The sequence below is a fragment of the Hemitrygon akajei genome, chromosome 4 (genome assembly GCF_048418815.1).
Source record: "Hemitrygon akajei chromosome 4, sHemAka1.3, whole genome shotgun sequence".
NCBI classification, from domain to species: domain Eukaryota; kingdom Metazoa; phylum Chordata; class Chondrichthyes; order Myliobatiformes; family Dasyatidae; genus Hemitrygon; species Hemitrygon akajei.
Genome location: NC_133127.1, coordinates 195,479,705 through 195,501,920, shown reverse-complemented (window position 1 = coordinate 195,501,920; position 22,216 = coordinate 195,479,705). Strand labels below are relative to the sequence as shown.

The 22,216-nt window shown below is 50.2% G+C and overlaps 1 protein-coding gene across 4 annotated transcripts in view; it reads left to right on the top strand.

The window, feature by feature from the left end:
- The window catches only part of pde2a (phosphodiesterase 2A), a 303,048-nt gene that overhangs the window by 169,563 nt on the left and 111,269 nt on the right, over nt 1–22,216 (top strand). For 3 of the 4 annotated variants that reach the window (XM_073044332.1, XM_073044333.1, XM_073044334.1), the window contains exons 4-6: nt 7,290–7,345; nt 10,295–10,354; nt 12,548–12,689. In XM_073044332.1, coding sequence (XP_072900433.1) covers nt 7,290–7,345; nt 10,295–10,354; nt 12,548–12,689 — 258 coding nt within the window. Of the gene's footprint in view, nt 1–3,619; nt 3,730–7,289; nt 7,346–10,294; nt 10,355–12,547; nt 12,690–22,216 lie in introns of all 4 variants that reach the window. The other variant, XM_073044331.1, reaches the window with a different exon arrangement.

The window sequence follows — 22,216 nt, the reverse complement described above, 5'->3', positions numbered from 1 at the left end:
TTTTGTATTTGTCAATGTGGAGTGGAGAGAGACTTTGTAAATCTGTTGGGAGCAAAGGATGTTGGGAATAGGAGGGCGTGATGCGGCTGCAGACACACCCAGCCCTGAGACACCAGGAAAGGTCATTTGATTCCAAACAATCGGTTTGTCACCAGAGAATGTCTCTCTGGTGCTTCCTGCTCCCTTCTCTCTCCCTTCCTCTTTTCCCAACCATGATTCCCCTCTCCCTGCCCCCTTCCCACTCTCAGTCCTGTATTATCATGTATTGCATTGAACTGCTGCCGCAAATTTAACAAATTTCACAATGTATGCTGGTGACTTTAAGTCTGATTCTGATTCTGAAATGCAGTGTTGCCATCAAATTAAATCAGTGAGGATCAGCATTGGAGGCATCCAAACAATTTACTAACCCTAACCCATATGCTCCAGGAAACTGGAGCACCAGGAGGAAACCCATGCGATCACAGGAAGGACGCACAAACTCCAAACAGGCAGTGGTGGGAATTGAACCGCCGACTGGTGATCACTGCTGGTGTAAAGTGCTGTGCTAACTGCTATGTTACTGTGTCAGTCAAATCTGTGGACAATACTGCAAGTGACATCTCACATGGAAGACACCTTGTGCTCATATCCTCTCGTTAACAGTAATTTACCTTCCTGATTGCTTGTCACACCTACTGTTTGTTTGCAGTGAGAGGCGTACAAGTATTCACAAATCTGTTTGAATAGCATCATCACCACTTAGACTACGAGACATAGGAGCAGAATAGGCCATTCATTCCAAAATGGCTAATTTATTATCCCTCTTTCTCCCAGTCTCCTGCCTTCTCCCCGTAACCTTTGATGCCCTTACTAATCTAGAACCTATCAACTTCTGCTTTAAATATACCCAATAACTTGGCCTCCGCAGCCATCTGTACCAATGAATTCCATAGATTCACCACCCTGCGGCTAAAGAAATTCCTTCACATCTCTGTTCTTAATGGACATTGCTCTATTCTGAGGCTGTGCCCTCTGGTCCTAGACTCCCCCACTATATCCTCTCCACATCCATTCTATCTAGCCCTTTTAATATTCAATAGGTTTCAATGAGATCTCTCCTCATTCTTCTAAATTCCAGCAAGTACAGGCCCAGAGCCAAAAAAACATGCTTCTCATATGTTAACCCTTCCATTCCCAGAACCATTCTCATGAACTTCTTCTGGAACACCTCCAATTCCAGCACATTTTTTCTTAGATAAGGGGCCCGAAACTGCTCACAATACTCCAAGTACGGTCTGACCAATGGCGTACAAAGCCTCGGCCTTACATCCTTGTTTTTGTATTCTGCTCCTCTGGAAATGAATGCTGACATTGCATTTGCCTTTCTTACTGCCGACTCTACCTGCAGATTAACCTTTAGGGAATCATGCACAAGGATTCCCAAGTCCCTTTCCCATCACTGATTTCTGAATTTTCTCCCCACTTAGAATATAGTCTACGTCTTAATTCCTTCTGCCGAAGTGCATGACTCCTGTGGAATGCCACTAGTTACTGACAACCAGCCAAAAAACTCCCTTTATTCCCACTCTTTGCCTCCTGCCAGTTAGTCAATTTTCTATCGATGCTGCTGTTTTTCCTGTAATACCATGGGCTCTTGTTAAGCAGCCTCATGTGCAGCACCTTGTCAAAGGCCTTCTGAAATTCCAAATAAACAACATCCACTGACTCTCCATTGTCTATGCTGCCTATTATTTCCACAAAGGATTCCACCAGGCTTGTCAGGAAAGATTTCCTTCTAAGGCCTCCGTGACTACAAGTACCCCAAAACCTCATCCTTAATAATGATCTCCAACATCTTCCCAACCACTGAAATCAGGCTCATAATTTTATTTCTTCTGACACCCTCCCTTCTTAAAGTGACATTTGGGCTTTTCCAGTCCTCCGAAACCCTTCCAGAGTCTAGTGGTTCTTGAAAGATCTCTGCTAAGCCTCCATAATATCTTCAGCCACATCTTCCAGAAACCTAAGAAGATACCATTTAGGTGTTACATTATCTTGACTTTGCAAGAGAAGTGGGAGTAGATGGTTGCCTCTCCGACTGGAGGGCTGTGACTCGTGGTGTGCCACAGAGATCAGTGTTTATATATCAATGATCTGGATGATAATGTGGTAAACAGCATCAGCAAATTTGCAGATGACACCAAGATTGGGAGTGTAGTGGACAGTGAAGAGGACTACCAAAGCTTGCAGGCAGACCTGAACCAGCTGGAAAAATGAGCTGAAAAATGACAGATGGAATTTAATGCAAATAAGTGTGAGGTTTTACACTTTTGGAGGACAGACCAGGGTAGGTCTTACACAGTGAATGGTAGGGCACTGAGGAGTGAGGTGAACAGGAGGATCTGGGAATACAGGTCCATAATTCCTTGAAATGGTGGATAGGGTCATAAAAAGAGCCCTTGACACATTGGCCTTTATGAATCAAAGTATTGAATACAGGAGTTGGGATGTTATGTTGAAGTTGTGTAGGATGTGGGTGAGGCCTAATTTCGAGTGCAGTTTTGGTCACCTACCTACAGGAAAGATGTCAATAAAGTTAAAGGAGTACAGAGAAAATTTACAAGGATGTTGCTGGGTCGGGAGGAAAGATTGGACTTTATTCCTTGGAGCGCAAGAGAATGAAGGGAGATTTGATGGAGGTATACAAAATTATGAGGGGTATAGATAGGGGAAATGTGAGGAGGCTTTTTCCACTGAGGTTGGGTCAGACTAGAACTAGAGGTCATGGGTTAAGGGTGAAAAGTGAAATGTTTAAAGGGAATTTCTTCACTCAGAGGGTGGTGAGAGTGTGGAATGAGCTGCCAGAACAAGTGGTGAATGTGGGTTTGATTCTAAATTTTAAGAGATATTTGGATAGGCACGTGGATGGGAGGGGTATGGTGGACTCCGGTCCAGGTGTTTGTCGATGGGACTAGGCAGAATAATGGTTTGGCATGAACTCAATGGGCTGAAGGGCCTTATGAGATTATTTCTGTTCTCTAGTGCTCAAGCTGTCTTGGTAGGGGGAGAGGGTGTGAGGAATGGAGTGATGAGAGGGGTTAGGATGGTAACAATGGGGAGAGGGAGAGCAAAGCGAGAGGGAATGTGTGGGAGCCAGAGGCAGAGGGGGGAATGGGAGGGAAAGCTGGAGTGTGAGGACGAAAGGGAGGGGTAGAGAGAGGGAGAGAAGAGAGTGAGTGAGAGGGAAATTGGAGAAGTAAGAGTGAGAGGAGTGAGAGAGGGAGGGGGAGAGTGGAAGGACTAGGGGAAGTAGAGGGAAAGTGGGGTAGAGGGAAAGAGGGAGAGGGATAGGGAGTCAACAGGAGGAGGGAGAGGAAGAAGGAAATAGAGAGAGAGGGTAAAGAGATGGATGTGGAGGGAGGGAGGGGCTAAGGGGGCAGAAAGAGGAGCAAGGGGGAGATGGGTAGAGGAATAGTGAGGGAAAGGGGTAAGGAGAAGGGGGAGAGAGAGAGAGAGGGTGGGGATGGGCAAGAAAGGGTACATGGGAAGGGAGAGAGGGTGTCCTACTCCAGGACAGGCCGCAGGTTGAGTCTGGAAGGCTGGGCCGGGCTGTGACCTCTGCTCCTCGCCCCCACAGGGAGGCCGTCATCACCAAGCAACGCATCAAGTGTAATGGGCTTCACAAGACGGACATCCAGGTGCCCAGGATGAATCATCTGCTGGCCCCTCTGCCGACCGACAAGCAAAGTGAGTGATCCTAGCCTCCATTCCATCCTACCCCCACCCTCTCCCCATCCCTTGCCATTCTCCTTTCACCCCAATGTGCACCCCACACAACCACACTCACTCCTCCCTCTCCCACAACACCGTCCCTCTGATCTACCTCAGTTCCAGACTCTCCCTCTGGCTCCCATTCCCCCAACCTATCCACCATGGATCAGCCATGATAGAATGATGGAGCAGACTCAATGGGCCAAGAGGCCCTTTGTATTATGGGCTTATGGTCAACCCCCCAATCCAGTCGCCATGGTAGTATAGTGGTTAGCACAACGCTGTTACAGTTCGAGGTCTTCAAGAGTTTGGAGTTCAATGATGGAGTATTGTGTAAGAAAGTTTGTTCATTCCTCCCTGGGAGCACATGGGTATCCTCTGGATGCTCCAGTTTTCTCTCACAGATTTACTGGTTAGAACGTTAATTGATCATTGTAAATTGTCTATGATTAGGCTAGGGTTAAACCAGTCGGTTGTTAGACCAGAAGGGCCTGTTCTGCACTGAATCGCAAATAAATAAACAGTCAAATAAATAATTAAGGAGATACATAATCAATCATCAATCAATCAATCAATCAATCAGTGCTAACACCCTCTCCTTCCTCCCCCACCCCCATCTCCTTCTGTCTTTTAAACAAAGGGGCTTCCCTTCTTCCACCATCAACTCTGCTCTCAAACGCATCTCTCCCATTTCCCGCACATCTGCCCTCACCCCATCCGCCCGCCACCCCACTCGGGATAGGGTTCCCCTTGTCCTCACTTACCACCACACCAGCCTCCAGGTCCAACGTATAATTCTCCGTAACTTCTGCCACCTCCAACGGGATCCCACTACCAAGCACATCTTTCCTTCCCCCCCTCTTTCTGCTCTCCGCAGTGATCGCTCCCTACGTGACTCCCTTGTCCATTCCTCCCCACCATCCTTTCCCATCGATCTCCCTCCCGGCACTTATCCTTGTAAACGGAACAAGTGCTACACCTACCCTTATACTTCCTCCCTCACCACCACTCAGGGCCCCAGACAGTCCTTCCAGGTGAGGCGACACTTCACCTGTGAGTCGGCTGGTGTGGTATACTGCGTCCGGTGCTCCCGGTGTGGCCTGTAATATATTGGTGAGACCGACGCAGACTGGGAGACCGTTTCGCTGAACACCTACGCTCAGTCTGCCAGAGAAAGCAGGATCTCCCAGTGGCCACACATTTTAATTCCACGTCCCATTCCCATTCTGATATGTCTATCCATGGCCTCCTCTATTGTCAAAATGAATCCAAACTCAGGTTGGAGGAACAACACCTTATATACCGGCTAGGTAGCCTCCAACCTGATGGCATGAACATTGACTTCTCTAACTTCCGTTAATGCCCCTCCTCCCCTTCTTACCCCATCCCTGACATATTTAGTTGTTTGCCTGTTTTCCATCTCAATCTGGTGCTGACCCCCCCGACCCCCACCGCCTTTCTTTCTCCTGAGGCCTCCCTTCCCATGATCCTTTCCCTTCTCCAGCTCTGTATCACTTTCCAGCTCTTAGCTTCATCCCACCCCCTCCGGTCTTCTCCTATCATTTCACATTTCCCCTCCCCCCACTACTTTCAAATCTCTTACTGTCTTTCCTTTCAGTTAGTTCTGACGAAGGGTCTCGGCCCGAAACGTCGACAGTGCTTCTCCTTATAGATGCTGCCTCGCCTGCTGTGTTTCACCAGCATTTTGTGTGTGTTGTTCTTTGAATTTCCAGCATCTGCAGATTTCCTCGTGTTTGCTCCTTCTGCCTCTGCTACCCCTCTGCCTCCTACACCTGCTCACCCCCAACCATCCTGCCCTATTCAAATGTTCATGGTGGTCTGTCACTCCTGCTCTCTCCCTCTTACTTCTCCAGCTACCCTCCCCTGCCTCCTCCACTACCCTTTTCTCCTCCTGCCCCTCCTGCCTCCACCTCCCCCTCCCTACTCCAGTCTCACCCTCATCCACCTCCCCTCTCTCTTCTCCACCTCCACCTCCCCTCCCTCTCCCTCTTTCACCTCCCCCTCCTCTACCTCCCCTTTCTCCATCACTTCCCCTCTCTCTCTTCCACCACCTTTCCCTCCTCCAACCCCTCCTTCCTCCTCCATCATCCCTTTCCCTCTCCCCCTCCTTCCTTCAGCACCCCTTCTCTTCTGAATCTCTGAACTCCTCCATTTCCAGACCCTTGATTGTCCAGAGCACCAAGCCTCCTGTTGTCAGCTTTGCTGCCCTGCACTGGCAGGTCTCAAAGCCCAGGAATTCCCTTCCTCAACCTCTCCACATCCCTCTCGGCCTTCTGCCTGAGCTTGACTGCTTTAGGCCTTGTGTTGTAGGTGAACCTCAGCACTCGCACCACCAGGTTCAGGAACAGTTACTACCCCTCGACCATCAGGCTCCTGATCCAGAGGGAATAACTTCACCCAACTTCACTCGCCCCATCACTGAACTGCTCCCACAACCTATGGACTCACTTTCAAGGACTCTTCATCTCACGTTCTCAAAATTTATTGCTGATTTATTTATTATTTTTAATTTTTTGTTTGCTCAACTGATTGTCTTTTGCACATTAGTTGTTTGTCCATCCTGTTGGGGGTGGTCTTCCATTAATTCTATTGTGTTTCTTGGAATTTCTGTGAGAAGTTGACTCTCAGAGTTGTATGTGGTAATATCTATGTACTCTGATAATAAATTTACTTTGAAGTTTGAACTTTTATGATTACACAACTTACAGACTCACTTTCAAGGACTCGTATACTCACTGTTATTTATTTATTTTTTATATGCAGTTTGTCTTCTTTTGCACATTGGTTGTTTGTCAGATTTCATTTCCTGTAAATGCCTGCAGGAAAATGAATCTTAAGGTAGCCTATGGTGACACACACTCAGAGGCCACTTTATTAGGTACACCTGTACACCTGCTCGTTAATGCAAATATCCGATCAATCACGTGGCAGCAACTCAAAGCATAAAAGCCTGCAGACACAGTCAAGAGGTTCAGTTGCTGTTCGGACTGAGCATCAGAATTGGGAAGAAATTTATGATCTAAGTGACGTTGACTGTAGAATGATTGTTGGTGCCAGATGGGGTGGTTTGAGTATCTCAGAAACTGCTGATCTCCTGGAATTTCTATGCATAACAGTCTCTAGTTTACAGAGAATGGTGAGAAAAACAAAAAAAAAAATCCAGTGAGTGGCAGTTCTGTGGGTGAAAATGCCTTGTTAATGAGAGAGGTCAGAGGAGAATGGCCAGATTGGTTCACACTGACAGGAAGGTGACAGTAACTCAAATAACCACCCTTTACAACAGTGATGTGCAGAAAAGCATCTCTGAACACACAACACATCGAACCTTGAAGTGGATGGGCTTCAGTAGCAGGAAACCACACTGGGTTCACGCCTGTACCCTATAAAGTGGCCAAATGAGTGTACACGTAGTTTGATAATAAATTTTACTTTGATTTTGTAAACTTGCTGGTGTTAATCAAGTATTGAACGCAGAACCACTAAGTGTCCTTTGAATTTTCACCTCTCTTCCACAGTAATGATCCTTCCAGTTGTAGACACTGACATAGGAAGGGTAATCAGCGTGATATTGGTAAGAGATTCTTCCCCTCCCCTCTCACCCCTTCTCTTCTCCTTACTTGCCCATCACCTCCCCCAGTGCCTGTTCTCCTTCCCTTTCTCCCACTCTCCTCTCATTCTTCAGCCCTTTACCTCTTCCACCTATCACCTCCCAGCTTACTTCAACACCCCCACTTCCCCCTACCTGGCTTTACTTATCACCTGCTGGCTAGTTCTCTGAATTCATCTGTTTGTTCGTTATGTGCTACGTTGTATGACGTGGACGATTATGGTCTTTCCAGGACCATGATTGTTTTTAGCTAATTTTTCTACAGAACTGGTTTGCCATTGCCTTCTTCTGGGCAGTGTCTTTACAAGATGGGTGACCCCAGCCATTATCAATACTCTTCAGAGAATGTCTGCCTGGTGTCAGTGGTTGCAGAACCAGGATTTGTGATCTGTACCGGCTGCTCATACGACCATCCACCACCTGCTCCCGTGGCTTCATGTGACGCTGATTAGAGGGTTAAGCAGGTGTTACACCTTGCCCAAGGGTGACCTGCAGGCTAGCAAAGCGAAGGAGCTCCCCTACCACCCAACTCCTTATTAAAGCTCCAATCACAAGCCAGAGAAAATCTGCAGAGCAGCACACTCAAAATGCTGGAGGAACTCAGCAGGCCAGGCAGCATCTATGGAAAGGAGTACAGTCAATATTTCAGGCCAAGCAGATTCCTTGCTTTCCAACAGTTCGGAAAACCTCACAGGGGGGGTGGGGGTGTGGGTGGGGATGGGACCGATGGAGGGTGGTGTAAGTGAGTAGAAAGGAAACAATTGAACAGGACCAGCGAGGTTGTGTTCAGATTTGGTTTGTCAACAAAGCCTAGCAAATTCCTGCAGATATACTGTGGAGAGCGTTTAACCACTTGAATTAGCCTCTGGTATTGGAGGGGTCTCTGCACAGGATCAGAAACAGCAGCAGAGTGTTGCAGACTCAGCCAGCTCCCTCATATTTCTGTCTTGGGAAAAAGTATCTGGTTATCCACACTATCTACACCTCTTATCCTGTACACCTCCACCTCTCACCCTCCTTCACTCCAAAGGGAAAATCCTTAGCTCACTCAACTTTTCCTCATAAAACATGCTTTCTGATCCAGGTAAATCTCCTCTGCACCCTCTCAAAAACTTCCACATCCTCCCAGTAATGAGGTGACCAGAACGGAACACAATACTCCAAGCTTTGGGAAGTATCTTAACCACCAGCTTGCCTGTCCCCATTTCCCAAGTCCTCTTAACCTGAGTTAGAAGACCCTCGTCGTTGTTGAGCACGCTCACATCTAGACCCTGCCAAACACCAACCCGGACAGATGTGAACCTACTACATAGCCCTTCATTTCCTATCATCCATGTGCCTATCTAAGAGTTTCTTAAATGTTCCTAAGGAATTTCACACTCTGAACTTCATCGATCAGGGTATTTAGCACAGGGATTTGAACGTTATGTTACAGCTGTACAAGATATTGTTGAGACCACACTTGTGTGCAGTTCTGGTCATCTGGCAATAGGAAGGATGTCATGGACCTAAAGGGGGTGCAGAAGAGTTCTACGTTCAAAGTACATTTAATTATCAAAGTACGTATGCTACATACAACCTTGAAATTTGCCTGGGGGGGGCCACCCACTTCAATTCTCCTTCCCATTTCCATTCCAACATGTCAGTCCATGACCTCCTCTGCTTCCGCGATGAGGCCACACTCAAGTTGGGGCAGCAACACCTTGTATTCCGTCTGGGTAGCCTCCAGCCTGATGGCATCAATATTACTTTTTCTAACTTCCAGTAATTGCCCCCCCTCCTCACCATTCCCATTCACGTTTCCCTCTCTCATCTCCTTACCTGTCCATCTCCTCCCTCTGGTGTTCTTCCCCCTTCCCTTTTCTCTAAAGTCTTCTACCCTCTCCTATCAGATTCCCCCTTCACTAACCCTTTATCTCATTCGCTTCCCAGCTTCCCAGCTCTTGACTTCACCACCGCCCCCCCCGGGTTTGACCCATGACCTACCACCTCATACTTCTTCCTCCGCTCCCCCCACCTTCTTGCTCTAACTTCTCAGCTTTGTTTTCCAGTCCTGAAGAAGGGTCTCAGCCTGAAACGCCAACTATTTACTCTTCTCCTTAGATGCTGCCTGGCCTGCTGAGATCCTGCAGCATTTTGTGTGTGTTGCTTGAAATTCATCTTCTTACTGGCAGCCACAAAAACAAAGAAACCCAATAGAACCCATTTAAGAAGACGATCAGATGTCCAATGTGTGAAAAAAAGAACAATTTGTGAAAACGGTAAAAAGGAAAACAAATAACTCTCAGGACTGACTTTCACAAGAGTGAGTCCACAGCCCGTGCAGGGGCCCATTAGTTGCAGGCCGCAGCCTCAGTTCAGCACGACGATGAGTAAACTTTGCTGAGCCGTGAGCTGAACAGCAGCTCATCCCTGGCTTCTGGCCCAACACCCTGACCTTTTCAATCTGGCCCTGCGCTTAAATCAACTCATTTCTTGCTCTGGGGCCCGAGCCCTGCCAGCTTGATTAGGCCCGTAGCCGCCGTGTTGGCGTAGCCATACTACACCTTTGATACTCCAGTTCGCCAAATCCCTCAGCACACCGCAAAACTGCCAATTCATACAAGTGGTTTAAAAGCACAAATGTAAAGGACGTTGATTGCAGTGGACGTTGTCCAGAAGAAGTGTGACTCACAGTATAACTAGCAGATGTGTCTGCTGCCGGGAAGTGTCACTGTGTCTCACAGCACCATCTTGGGTCATCAGGAGTGATTAGACAGGCTAGGAATGCTTTTCCCTGGAGTGTAGAACTCTCTCTGGAGTTTCAGACTCTCCCAGGAGTGCAGGATTCTCCTACGAGTGTAGGACTCTGTCTGGAGTGTAGGACCCTCCCTGGAGTGGATTATATACCTACACTTGTCTTCTTATCACCAGGTATACTGTGGGCTCATGAACGACATCAATGAACCATGCCTTCGCATTCTGGAGAGACATGTGAGTGGTCCTGAAGGGATTTCTCAGTCCCCAATTCTTGATTCCCGGTGGTTCTCCCACTTCTCCTCTTCATTGTCTCACTCATTCTGTTTACTGGGGGTATCTGCTTTAACTCCGGTCTGACAGAGGGAGGGTCACACTGTGAGAGAGGTGGTACTGAGGGAGGGTCACACTGTGGGAGGCGAGGTACTGAGGGAGGGTTACACTGTGGGAGGGTGGTACTGAGGGAGGGTCACACTGTGGGAGGGGAGGTACTGAGGGAGGGTTACACTGTGGGAGGCGAGGTACTGAGGGAGGGTCACACTGTGGGAGGGGAGGTACTGAGGGAGGGTCACACTGTGGGAGGGGTGGTAGTGAGGGAGGGTCACACTGTGGGAGGGGAGGTACCGAGGGGGGGTCACACTATGGGAGGGTGATACTGAGGGCGTGTCACACTATGGGAGGGGTGGTATTGAGGGAGGGTCACACTGTGGGAGGGGTGGTACCGAGGGGGGGTCACACTATGGGAGGGTGATACTGAGCGAGGGTCACACTATGGGAGGGGTGGTACTGAGGGAGGGGAGGTACTGAGCGAGGGTCACACTATGGGAGGGGTGGTACTGAGGGAGGGGAGGTACTGAGGGAGGGGAGGTACCGAGGGAGGGTCACACTGTGGGAGGGGAGGTACCGAGGGAGGGTCACACTGTGGGAGGGGAGGAACTGAGGGAGGGTCACACCGTAGGCGGGGTGGTACTGAGGGATGGTTACACTGTGGGAGAAGCATTACTGAAGGGATTCTATACTATCAGGGATGATCGCCTCTGAATAGATCTCAGACAGTAGTGGTCAGATATTCAATATGATATCCAAAATCTGATACGTTACTCTGGAGAGCAGGAGAATTCCTTCCACTCAGTCTCATTCTTCGGTTTCAAACAGTAATTATCGTCACTTGTCGTATTGCTCTTTGGGTGGTGTTTCTGTGAGCACGTTGCCTGCCATGAGTGCAATGGGAGGCCCCAAAGGCCTTTGGCACCGATAAATCCTGTCACTTCAACATCATGGCTTCCACCCGGAAAGGAAGCAAACTCGTGCCGCATTCCAGAAACTCGGGTTTCCTCCCGCATCCCAAAGGCGTGCTGGAGTCCGTGCTCATGTCAGCCTCCTCCCAGCCCCTTCCATCTCACTCAGTAGACCTCAGGTGGAGCCACGACCTCACAGGCTCAGAGACCAGGTTCAATCCCGATCGCCGCCGCTGTCTGTGTGGAGTTGGCACTTTTTCCCTCTGATTGCGTGGGTTCCTCCACGTGCCACAGAGAAGGCATGGCAGCGGCTATATCCCAATAGGAGTGTAAGGAGATTAGGCACGTCTCCAAAAACACTCGCAAATTTCTACAGATGTACCATGCAGAGCATTCCAATTAGCTGCATCGCTGTCTGGTCTGGTGGGGGCTACTGCACAGGATCAAAATAAGCTGCAGGAAGTTGGAAACTTAGTCAGCTCCATCATGGACACCAGCCTCCATAGTATCCTGGACATCTTCAAGGAGTGATGACTCAAAAAGGTGGTGTCCATCATTAAGGACCCCAATCAACCAGGACATGATTGTCATTGCTACCATCAGGGAGGAGGTACAGGAACCTGCTCAGTTAATTAATTGGCTGCTCTTCATTGCCCTTTGTATAAGACCATAAGACGTAGGAGCAGAATAAGGCCATTCAGCCCATCGAGTATGCTCTGCCATTCCATCATGGGTGAGAGACAGAATCTTGGGGGGAGTGGCTGGGAATGTGGGAAGAACATGGGATTTTTTTTCCCCTTTCCCAAACATGGTTAATTCAGCAAAGAAGGATGAGAGGTGATTTGATATAGGTATATAAGATGATAAGTGGCACAGATCGAGCGGACTCCTTTATTCCAGTGCAGAAATAGCCAATACAAGAGGACCTAATTTGAAGTTGATTGGAGAAAAGTACAGGGGGGATGTCAGAGGTAAGGCGTTTGCACAGAGAGTGGCGGGTGGGTGGAACACCCTACCAGAGGTGGTGGTAGAAGATGGAGGTACATTAGAGATGTTAAAAACAACACTTAGATTGGCAAATGAGAGGGCTATGGAGGAGGGATAGATTAGACTGCTCTAGGAGTCGGTGAAAAGGTAGGAATAACACTGTGGGCAGAATGGCCTGTACTATGTTCTATGTTCTATGTGACAGATCTGTGCCTCCTGCAAGCGAGTCCAGGCTCTCCTAAACCCATTAAGTTGGAGTCACTTCACCATAGGCCAGGTCACCAATGCAGAGATGGAGATCTCAGAAGCTTTCGATGAGCTAGACCGCAAGGTTCTTCAATTATGTGGTAAGAACTATGGATCTAGAAACATCTATAGTTACTGTGGCACCTGCCATGGGACTGTTGGGGGAATTTCACTCTTTCTCTGACTCCAGAAGGATGTGATGGGACAGTGTAGAGGGAACTTCACTCTGTGTCTGACCCTGGGAGTGTGTGATGGGACAGTGTAGAGGGAGCTTCACTCTGTGTCTGACCCTGGGAGTGTGTGTTTGGACAATGTAGAGGGAGTTTCACTCTGTGTCTGACCCCGGGAGTGTGTGATGGGACAGTGTAGATGGAGCTTCACTCTGTGTCTGACCCCGGGAGTGTGTGATGGGACAGTGTAGACGGAGCTTCACTCTGTGTCTGACCCCGGGAGTGTGTGATGGGACAGTGTAGATGGAGTTTCACTCTGTGTCTGACCCCGGGAGTGTGTGATGGGACAGTGTAGAGGGAGTTTCACTCTGTGTCTGATCCTGGGAATGTGTGATGGGACGGTGTGGAGGGAGCTTCACTCTGTGTCTGATCCTGGGAATGTGTGATGGAACAGTGCAGAGGGATCTCCACTCTGTGTCTGACCCCGGGAGTGTGTGATGGGACGGTGTGGAGGGAGCTTCACTCTGTGTCTGACCCCGGGAGTGTGTGATGGGACGGTGTGGAGGGAGCTTCACTCTGTGTCTGATCCTGGGAATGTGTGATGGAACAGTGCAGAGGGATCTCCACTCTGTGTCTGACCCCGGGAGTGTGTGATGGGACGGTGTAGAGGGAGCTTCACTCTGTGTCTGACCCCGGGAGTGTGTGATGGGACAGTGTGGAGGGATCTCCACTCTGTGTCTGACCCCGGGAGTGTGTGATGGGACGGTGTGGAGGGAGCTTCACTCTGTGTCTGACCCCGGGAGTGTGTGATGGGACGGTGTGGAGGGAGCTTCACTCTGTGTCTGATCCTGGGAATGTGTGATGGAACAGTGCAGAGGGATCTCCACTCTGTGTCTGACCCCGGGAGTGTGTGATGGGACGGTGTAGAGGGAGCTTCACTCTGTGTCTGACCCCGGGAGTGTGTGATGGGACAGTGTGGATGGAGTTTCATTCTGTGTCTGATCCCAGGAGTGTGTGATGGGCGGTGTAGACGGAATTTACAATTCGCCTACTGACACAACCGATCTACAGATGACGCAATGGCTGCACCTCTACACACCGTCCTTGCACATCTGGAGAAGAAGGATGCTTATGTGAGAATGCTGTTCTTGGATTACAGTTCAGCATTCAACACCATAATTCCCTCTAGGCTCAACAAGAAGCTCAGGGACCTCACCCTTTACCCTGCCTTGTGTAGCTGGATCCTGGTCCTTCTCTCAGATCGCCAACAGGTGGGAAGAGTGGGCTCCCTCACCTCTGCCCCTATGACCCTCAATACAGGAACCTATCAGGGCTGGGTCCTAAGCTCCCTCATTTACTCTCTGTATACTCATGACTGTCACCAGCCACAGCTCCAATCTGCTAATTAAATATGCTGATGATACTACATTGATTGGCCTAATCTCAAATATTAACAAGGCAGCCTACAGAGAAGTCAACTCCCTGACACAGTGGTGTCAAGAAAACAACCTCTCCCTCAATGTTGCAAAAACAAAGGAGCTGGTTGTGGATTACAGGAGGAATGGAGACGGGCTAACCCCTATTGACATCAATGGATCTGTGGTTGAGAGGGTGAACAGCTTTAAGTTCCTCAGCATCCACATCACCGAGGACCTCACGTGGTCTGTACACACCAGCTGTCTGGTGAAAAAGGCACAACAGCGCCTGTTTCACCTCAGACCGTTGTAGAAGTTTGGTATGGGCCCCCAAATCTTAAGAACTTTCTACAGGGGCACAATTGAGAGCATCCTGACTGGCTGCATCACTGCCTGGTATAGGAACTGTACCTCCCTCAATCTCAGGACCCTGCAGAGGGTGGTGCGGACAGCCCAGTGCATCCGTAGATGTGAACTTCCAACTATTCAGCACGTTTACAGAAACTGCGTAAAAAGGGCTAGAAGGATCATTGAAGACCCGAGTCATTCCAAACACAAACTGTTCCAGCTGCTACCATCCGGGAAACGGTACCACAGCATAAAAGCCAGGACCAACAGGCTCTGGGACAGCTTCTTCCACCAGGCTATCAGACTGATTAATTCATGCTGATACAAAATGTCGATTGTCCTGTTGTACAAACTATTTATAACAAATCATTGTAAATTGCACATTGCACATTTAGACGGAGACGTAACAAAGATTTTTACTCCTCGTGTATATGATGGATGTAAGTAATAAAGTCAATTCAATTCAATTCAGTTTCATTCTGTGTCTGACCCTGGGGGTGTGTGATGAGATGGTGTGGAGAGAGCTTCACTCTGTGTCTGACCCCGGGAGTGTGTGATGGGACAGTGTGGAAGGAGCTTCACTCTGTATCTGACCCTGGGAGTGTGTGATGGGACAGTGTGGAGGGAGATTCACTCTGTGTCTGACCCCGGGAATGTGTGATGGGACAGTGTAGAGGGAGTTTCACTCTGTGTCTGATCCCGGGAGTGTGTGATGGGACAGTGTGGAGGGAGTTTCACTCTGTGTCTGACCCTGTGAGTGTGTGATGGGACAGTGTAGAGGGAGCTTCACTCTGTGTCTGACCCCGGGAGTGTGTGATGGGACAGTGTAGAGGGAGCTTCACTCTGTGTCTGACCCCGGGAGTGTGTGATGGGACAGTGTAGATGGAGTTTCACTCTGTGTCTGACCCCGGGAGTGTGTGATGGGACGGTGTGGAGGGAGTTTCACTCTGTGTCTGACCCCGGGCATGTGTGATGGGACAGTGTAGAGGGAGTTTCACTCTGTGTCTGACCCCGGGAGTGTGTGATGGGACAGTGTGGAAGGAGCTTCACTCTGTATCTGACCCTGGGAGTGTGTGATGGGACAGTGTGGAGGGAGTTTCACTCTGTGTCTGACCCTGGGAGTTTGTGATGGGACAGTGTAGAGGGAGCTTCGCTCTGTGTCTGACCCCGGGAGTCTGTGATGGGACAGTGTAGAGGGAGCTTCACTCTGTGTCTGACCCCGGGAGTGTGTGATGGGACTGTGTAGATGGAGTTTCACTCTGTGTCTGACCCCGGGAGTGTGTGATGGGACGGTGTGGAGGGAGTTTCACTCTGTGTCTGACCCCGGGCATGTGTGATGGGACAGTGTAGAGGGAGTTTCACTCTGTGTCTGACCCCGGGCATGTGTGATGGGACAGTGTGGAGGGAGTTTCACTCTGTGTCTGACCCCGGGCGTGTGTGATGGGACAGTGTGGAAGGAGCTTCCCTCTGTGTCTGACCCTGGGAGTGTGTGATGGGACAGTGTAGATGGAGTTTCACTCTGTGTCTGACCCTGGGAGTGTGTGATGGGACAGTGTGTAGGGAGTTTCACTCTGTGTCTGACCCCAGGCGTGTGTGATGGGACAGTGTGGAAGGAGCTTCACTCTGTGTCTGACCCTGGGAGTGTGTGATGGGACAGTGTGGAGGGAGTTTCACTCTGTGTCTGACCCTGGGAGTGTGTGATGGGACAGTGTGGAAGGAGCTTCACTCTGTATCTGACCCTGGGAGTGTGTGATGGGACAGTGTGGAGGGAGTTTCACTCTGTGTCTGACCCTGTGAGTGTGTGATGGGACAGTGTAGAGGGAGCTTCACTCTGTGTCTGACCCCGGGAGTGTGTGATGGGACAGTGTAGAGGGAGCTTCACTCTGTGTCTGACCCCGGGAGTGTGTGATGGGACAGTGTAGATGGAGTTTCACTCTGTGTCTGACCCCGGGAGTGTGTGATGGGACGGTGTGGAGGGAGTTTCACTCTGTGTCTGACCCCGGGCATGTGTGATGGGACAGTGTAGAGGGAGTTTCACTCTGTGTCTGATCCCGGGAGTGTGTGATGGGACAGTGTGGAAGGAGCTTCACTCTGTATCTGACCCTGGGAGTGTGTGATGGGACAGTGTGGAGGGAGTTTCACTCTGTGTCTGACCCTGGGAGTTTGTGATGGGACAGTGTAGACGGAGCTTCGCTCTGTGTCTGACCCCGGGAGTGTGTGATGGGACAGTGTAGAGGGAGCTTCACTCTGTGTCTGACCCCGGGAGTGTGTGATGGGACTGTGTAGATGGAGTTTCACTCTGTGTCTGACCCCGGGAGTGTGTGATGGGACGGTGTGGAGGGAGTTTCACTCTGTGTCTGACCCCGGGAGTGTGTGATGGGACTGTGTAGATGGAGTTTCACTCTGTGTCTGACCCCGGGCATGTGTGATGGGACAGTGTAGAGGGAGTTTCACTCTGTGTCTGACCCCGGGCATGTGTGATGGGACAGTGTGGAGGGAGTTTCACTCTGTGTCTGACCCCGGGCGTGTGTGATGGGACAGTGTGGAAGGAGCTTCCCTCTGTGTCTGACCCTGGGAGTGTGTGATGGGACAGTGTGTAGGGAGTTTCACTCTGTGTCTGACCCCGGGGGTGTGTGATGGGACAGTGTAGATGGAGTTTCACTCTGTGTCTGACCCTGGGAGTGTGTGATGGGACAGTGTGTAGGGAGTTTCACTCTGTGTCTGACCCCGGGCGTGTGTGATGGGACAGTGTGGAAGGAGCTTCCCTCTGTGTCTGACCCTGGGAGTGTGTGATGGGACAGTGTGGAAGGAGCTTCACTCTGTGTCTGACCCTGGGAGTGTGTGATGGGACAGTGTGGAGGGAGTTTCACTCTGTGTCTGACCCTGGGAGTGTGTGATGGGACAGTGTGGAAGGAGCTTCACTCTGTATCTGACCCTGGGAGTGTGTGATGGGACAGTGTGGAGGGAGTTTCACTCTGTGTCTGACCCTGTGAGTGTGTGATGGGACAGTGTAGAGGGAGCTTCACTCTGTGTCTGACCCCGGGAGTGTGTGATGGGACAGTGTAGAGGGAGCTTCACTCTGTGTCTGACCCCAGGAGTGTGTGATGGGACAGTGTAGATGGAGTTTCACTCCTTGTCTGACCCCGGGAGTGTGTGATGGGACGGTGTGGAGGGAGTTTCACTCTGTGTCTGACCCCGGGCATGTGTGATGGGACAGTGTAGAGGGAGTTTCACTCTGTGTCTGACCCCGGGAGTGTGTGATGGGACAGTGTGGAAGGAGCTTCACTCTGTATCTGACCCTGGGAGTGTGTGATGGGACAGTGTGGAGGGAGTTTCACTCTGTGTCTGACCCTGGGAGTTTGTGATGGGACAGTGTAGAGGGAGCTTCGCTCTGTGTCTGACCCCGGGAGTGTGTGATGGGACAGTGTAGAGGGAGCTTCACTCTGTGTCTGACCCCGGGAGTGTGTGATGGGACTGTGTAGATGGAGTTTCACTCTGTGTCTGACCCCGGGAGTGTGTGATGGGACGGTGTGGAGGGAGTTTCACTCTGTGTCTGACCCCGGGCATGTGTGATGGGACAGTGTAGAGGGAGTTTCACTCTGTGTCTGACCCCGGGCATGTGTGATGGGACAGTGTGGAGGGAGTTTCACTCTGTGTCTGACCCCGGGCGTGTGTGATGGGACAGTGTGGAAGGAGCTTCCCTCTGTGTCTGACCCTGGGAGTGTGTGATGGGACAGTGTAGATGGAGTTTCACTCTGTGTCTGACCCTGGGAGTGTGTGATGGGACAGTGTGTAGGGAGTTTCACTCTGTGTCTGACCCCGGGCGTGTGTGATGGGACAGTGTGGAAGGAGCTTCCCTCTGTGTCTGACCCTGGGAGTGTGTGATGGGACAGTGTGGAGGGAGTTTCACTCTGTGTCTGACCCTGGGAGTGTGTGATGGGACAGTGTAGAGGGAGATTCACTCTGTGTCTGACCCCGGGGGTGTGTGATGGGACAGTGTAGATGGAGTTTCACTCTGTGTCTGACCCTGGGAGTGTGTGATGGGACAGTGTGTAGGGAGTTTCACTCTGTGTCTGACCCCGGGCGTGTGTGATGGGACAGTGTGGAAGGAGCTTCCCTCTGTGTCTGACCCTGGGAGTGTGTGATGGGACAGTGTGGAGGGAGTTTCACTCTGTGTCTGACCCTGGGACTGTGTGATGGGACAGTGTAGAGGGAGTTTCACTCTGTGTCTGACCCTGGGAGTGTGTGATGGGACAGCGTGGAGGGAGTTTCACTCTGTGTCTGACCCTTTTTTTTATTACAAAATCCTTTATTACAAATATCGGTGCTATACAATGTATACAAAACAGTGGCAAACACAATTACTTCACTTCAACTAGACAATAGACATTACACCAAAATGTTGCCATCTCTATCCACGATGGCATTTACACCCCGCGGAGCCCAACGGTCTCGAAACTCCTCTAAGGTCGCCGTGGACTGCGCGTGTTCTTTTTCAATATTTACCCGGGCACGAACATACCCTCTAAACATTGCGAGGCAGTCTGCCTGGGGAGATCCTTCCGCCACCCGTTTCCAAGACCCTCGGATGGCGGATTTCGCCAGCCCCAGGAGCAAGTTAACAAGGACATCCTCATCCCTCCATGCCCCCTTCCTTACTGGATGACCATATATAAATAGGGTGGGGCTAAAATGCAGCCAGAAGGCGAGAAGCAGCCCACGCAAATACGCAAAAAGAGGCTGCAGCCTCGCACACTCCATGTACATGTGATACACGGTCTCCGTCAGCCCGCAGAAGTGGCATGCGGGTGGGAGATCCATGTACAAACTAAAAAACTTATTGCAGGGCACCCTGGGAGTGTGTGATGAGACAGTGTGGAGGGAGTTTCACTCTGTGTCTGACCCTGGGGGTGTGTGATGGGACAGTGTAGAGGGAGTTTCACTCTGTGTCTGACCCCGGGAGTGTGTGATGGGACAGTGTGGAGCGATCTTCACTTAGGAGAGCTCCCTTTGTTTAACAAAGGCAATGGAGATAGGCCATTATATTGTAGGCCGGTGAGCCTTGTATCAGTGTAGCCTGTGTCAGCATGGGTTTCTCACAAAGGAATAAAGTGAGACAAGTCTTACAAACTTGTTTGAGTTTGTTGAAGAGATGACGAAAGTGTTTGATGAAGGCAGGGCACAAGACTTTGTTTTAGGTTCCAGACTGTCCCATCGCATACTCCTGGGTTCAGACACAGAGTAAAATTCCCTCTGCACCACCAAATCACACACTTCCAAGGTCAGACACAGTGAAACTCCTTCTACACAGTCCCAACACACACTCCCGGGGTCAGACACAGAGTGAAACTCCCTCCACACTGTCCCATCACACACTCCCGGGGTCAGACACAGAGTGAAGCTCCCTCCACACTGTCCCATCACACACTCCCAGGGTCAGACACAGAGTGAAGCTCCCTCCACACTGTCCCATCACAAACTCCCAGGGTCAGACACAGGGTGACTCTCCCTCTACACCGTCCCATCACACACTCCCAGGGTCAAACACAGAGTGAAGCTCCCTCCACACTGTCCCATCACACACTCACAGGGTCAGACACTGAGTGAAGCTCCCTCTACACAGTCCCATCACACACTCCCGGGGTCAGACACTGAGTGAAGCTCCCTCTACACAGTCCCATCACATGCTTCTGGGTGAGAAATAAAGTGAAGCTCCCTGTGTACCATCCCATCGCACGCTCCCAGACTTAACAAAGCTTTTGATAGAATTCCATATGGTGGGCTGATCTAGAAGATCATGGAATCCACAGAGAGTTATTTGAATGAATTACAAGTTTTCTTGACCAGAGAAATCACGGGGTAGTGCTGGAGAGGTGCTGTTCTGACTGGAGGCCAGTGGTTTTCCGTGGGGATCAGTGCTGAAAGCTTTGTTATTTGTGATATACATTCACTAAATTATTTTTTAATCATATATATGAGGGCTATTTGGCCCTTTGCAGAAGGCAGGGGAGTTAGTGAAGCTGTGGATCGTGAGGAAGGTTGTGAAAGAATACAGCAGTTTGTCGCAGGATCAGTTGGAAATGTGGGCAGAGAGATTTCAGATGGTGTTGAATCCAGACAAGTGAGACATAATTTGGGAGGTCAGCTGTGAACGTCCCCTCCTCCTCCCGTTCTTCCATCGTCCACGTTCCTCTCCAGCTGAGGCCACGCTCGCCTGCAGGGCCTGATGTAAACTGAGTGACCGCTTTGCTCCTCCCACCATAACTGGTGGCTTCCTACTTCCCTTTCCCACTTCTCTGCTGTTGCAATAAGGCCAGAGTCAGGTCTGAGGAGGAAGTCTTGGGTTGAACATTAATCTCTCCACCTCCAACTACTCTCATTTTCCCTCTCACCCCTCCTCTTCTCCTCACCTGTCTATCACCATTCTCTGTTGCCCTCCTCCTTCTCTTTCTCCCATGGTCCACTCTCCTCTCCTATCAAATTCCCGTTTTCCTCTTCCACCTATCCCCTCCCAGCTTCTTAATTCATTCACCCATCCCCTGCCAGTTTGCACGCTTTCCCCTCCCCTCACCTCCTTATTCTGGCTTCTTCCTTCCTTTCCAGTCCTGCTGAAGGGTCTTGGATTGAAACATCGACTTTATTCCTCTCCAGAGATGCTGCCTGACCTGCTGAGTCCCTCCAGCATTTTGTGTGTGTTGGCAGTAAATGGTGGGACCCCTGAGAAACACTGGTGTACAGGGGGAGCTTGGGACCACACAAGTAGGTGGGCTAGTGAAGGCGGCCTGCGGCATAATTGCCCTTGCCAAGAGGGCCACAGAGCAAAACGTTGAGAAGTTCTGCTGCAGCTGGGTAAAGATCTAGTTCAGCTGCACTTGGAGTTTGTTGCAGATCTGTCACGCCATTACTGGAAGGATGTGAAGACTTTGGAGAAGGTTCAACAGAATGCTGCCTGGTGGTTACCATAACACTTTATTTATATAGAGATACAACGCGGAATAGACTCTTCCAGACCTTGGGGCTGTGCCGCGGACCACCCTTGAATTTAACCCTAGCCTAATTGGGGTGGCGTGGTAGCACAACACTTTACAGTACCAGTGACCTGGGTTCAATTCCCACCGCTGCCTGTGAGGAGTTTATATACTTTTCCTGCATAGGTTTCCTTCAGGTGCTCTGGCTTCCTTCCTCCCACAGTCCAAAGATGGTAGGTTAATTGGGTATTGAGAATTGTCCTGTGATAAGACTAGGATTGAATCAGGGGATTGCGGGACAGCACGGCTTGAAGGGCAGATAGAGTCAATTCCACGCTGTATCTCAATTAATAAATAAATAAGCACAGGATAATTTACAATGACCAGTTGACATACTGACCAACATGCCTTTGGAACGTGGGAGGGGACAGGAGCGCCGGGAGAAACCCACACATTCCCGCAGGGAGGACATACAGATCCCTTACAGGTGACTTTGGAATTGAACGACGAGATCTGAGAGCCTGAGCTGTAATAACACCGTGCTAACCACTACGCCGCTGTGGTGGTCTTGCAGCGGCAGCCGTAAGATTGGGGTTCAATTCCCGCTGCTGTCTGTTTGGAGTTTGTATGCTCTCCCCACGACTGTGTGGAGTTCCTCCGGGTGCTCTGGTTTCCTCCCACAGGCCAAAGGTGTACAGGTTGGGGTTGGTAAGTTTTGGGCGTGCTA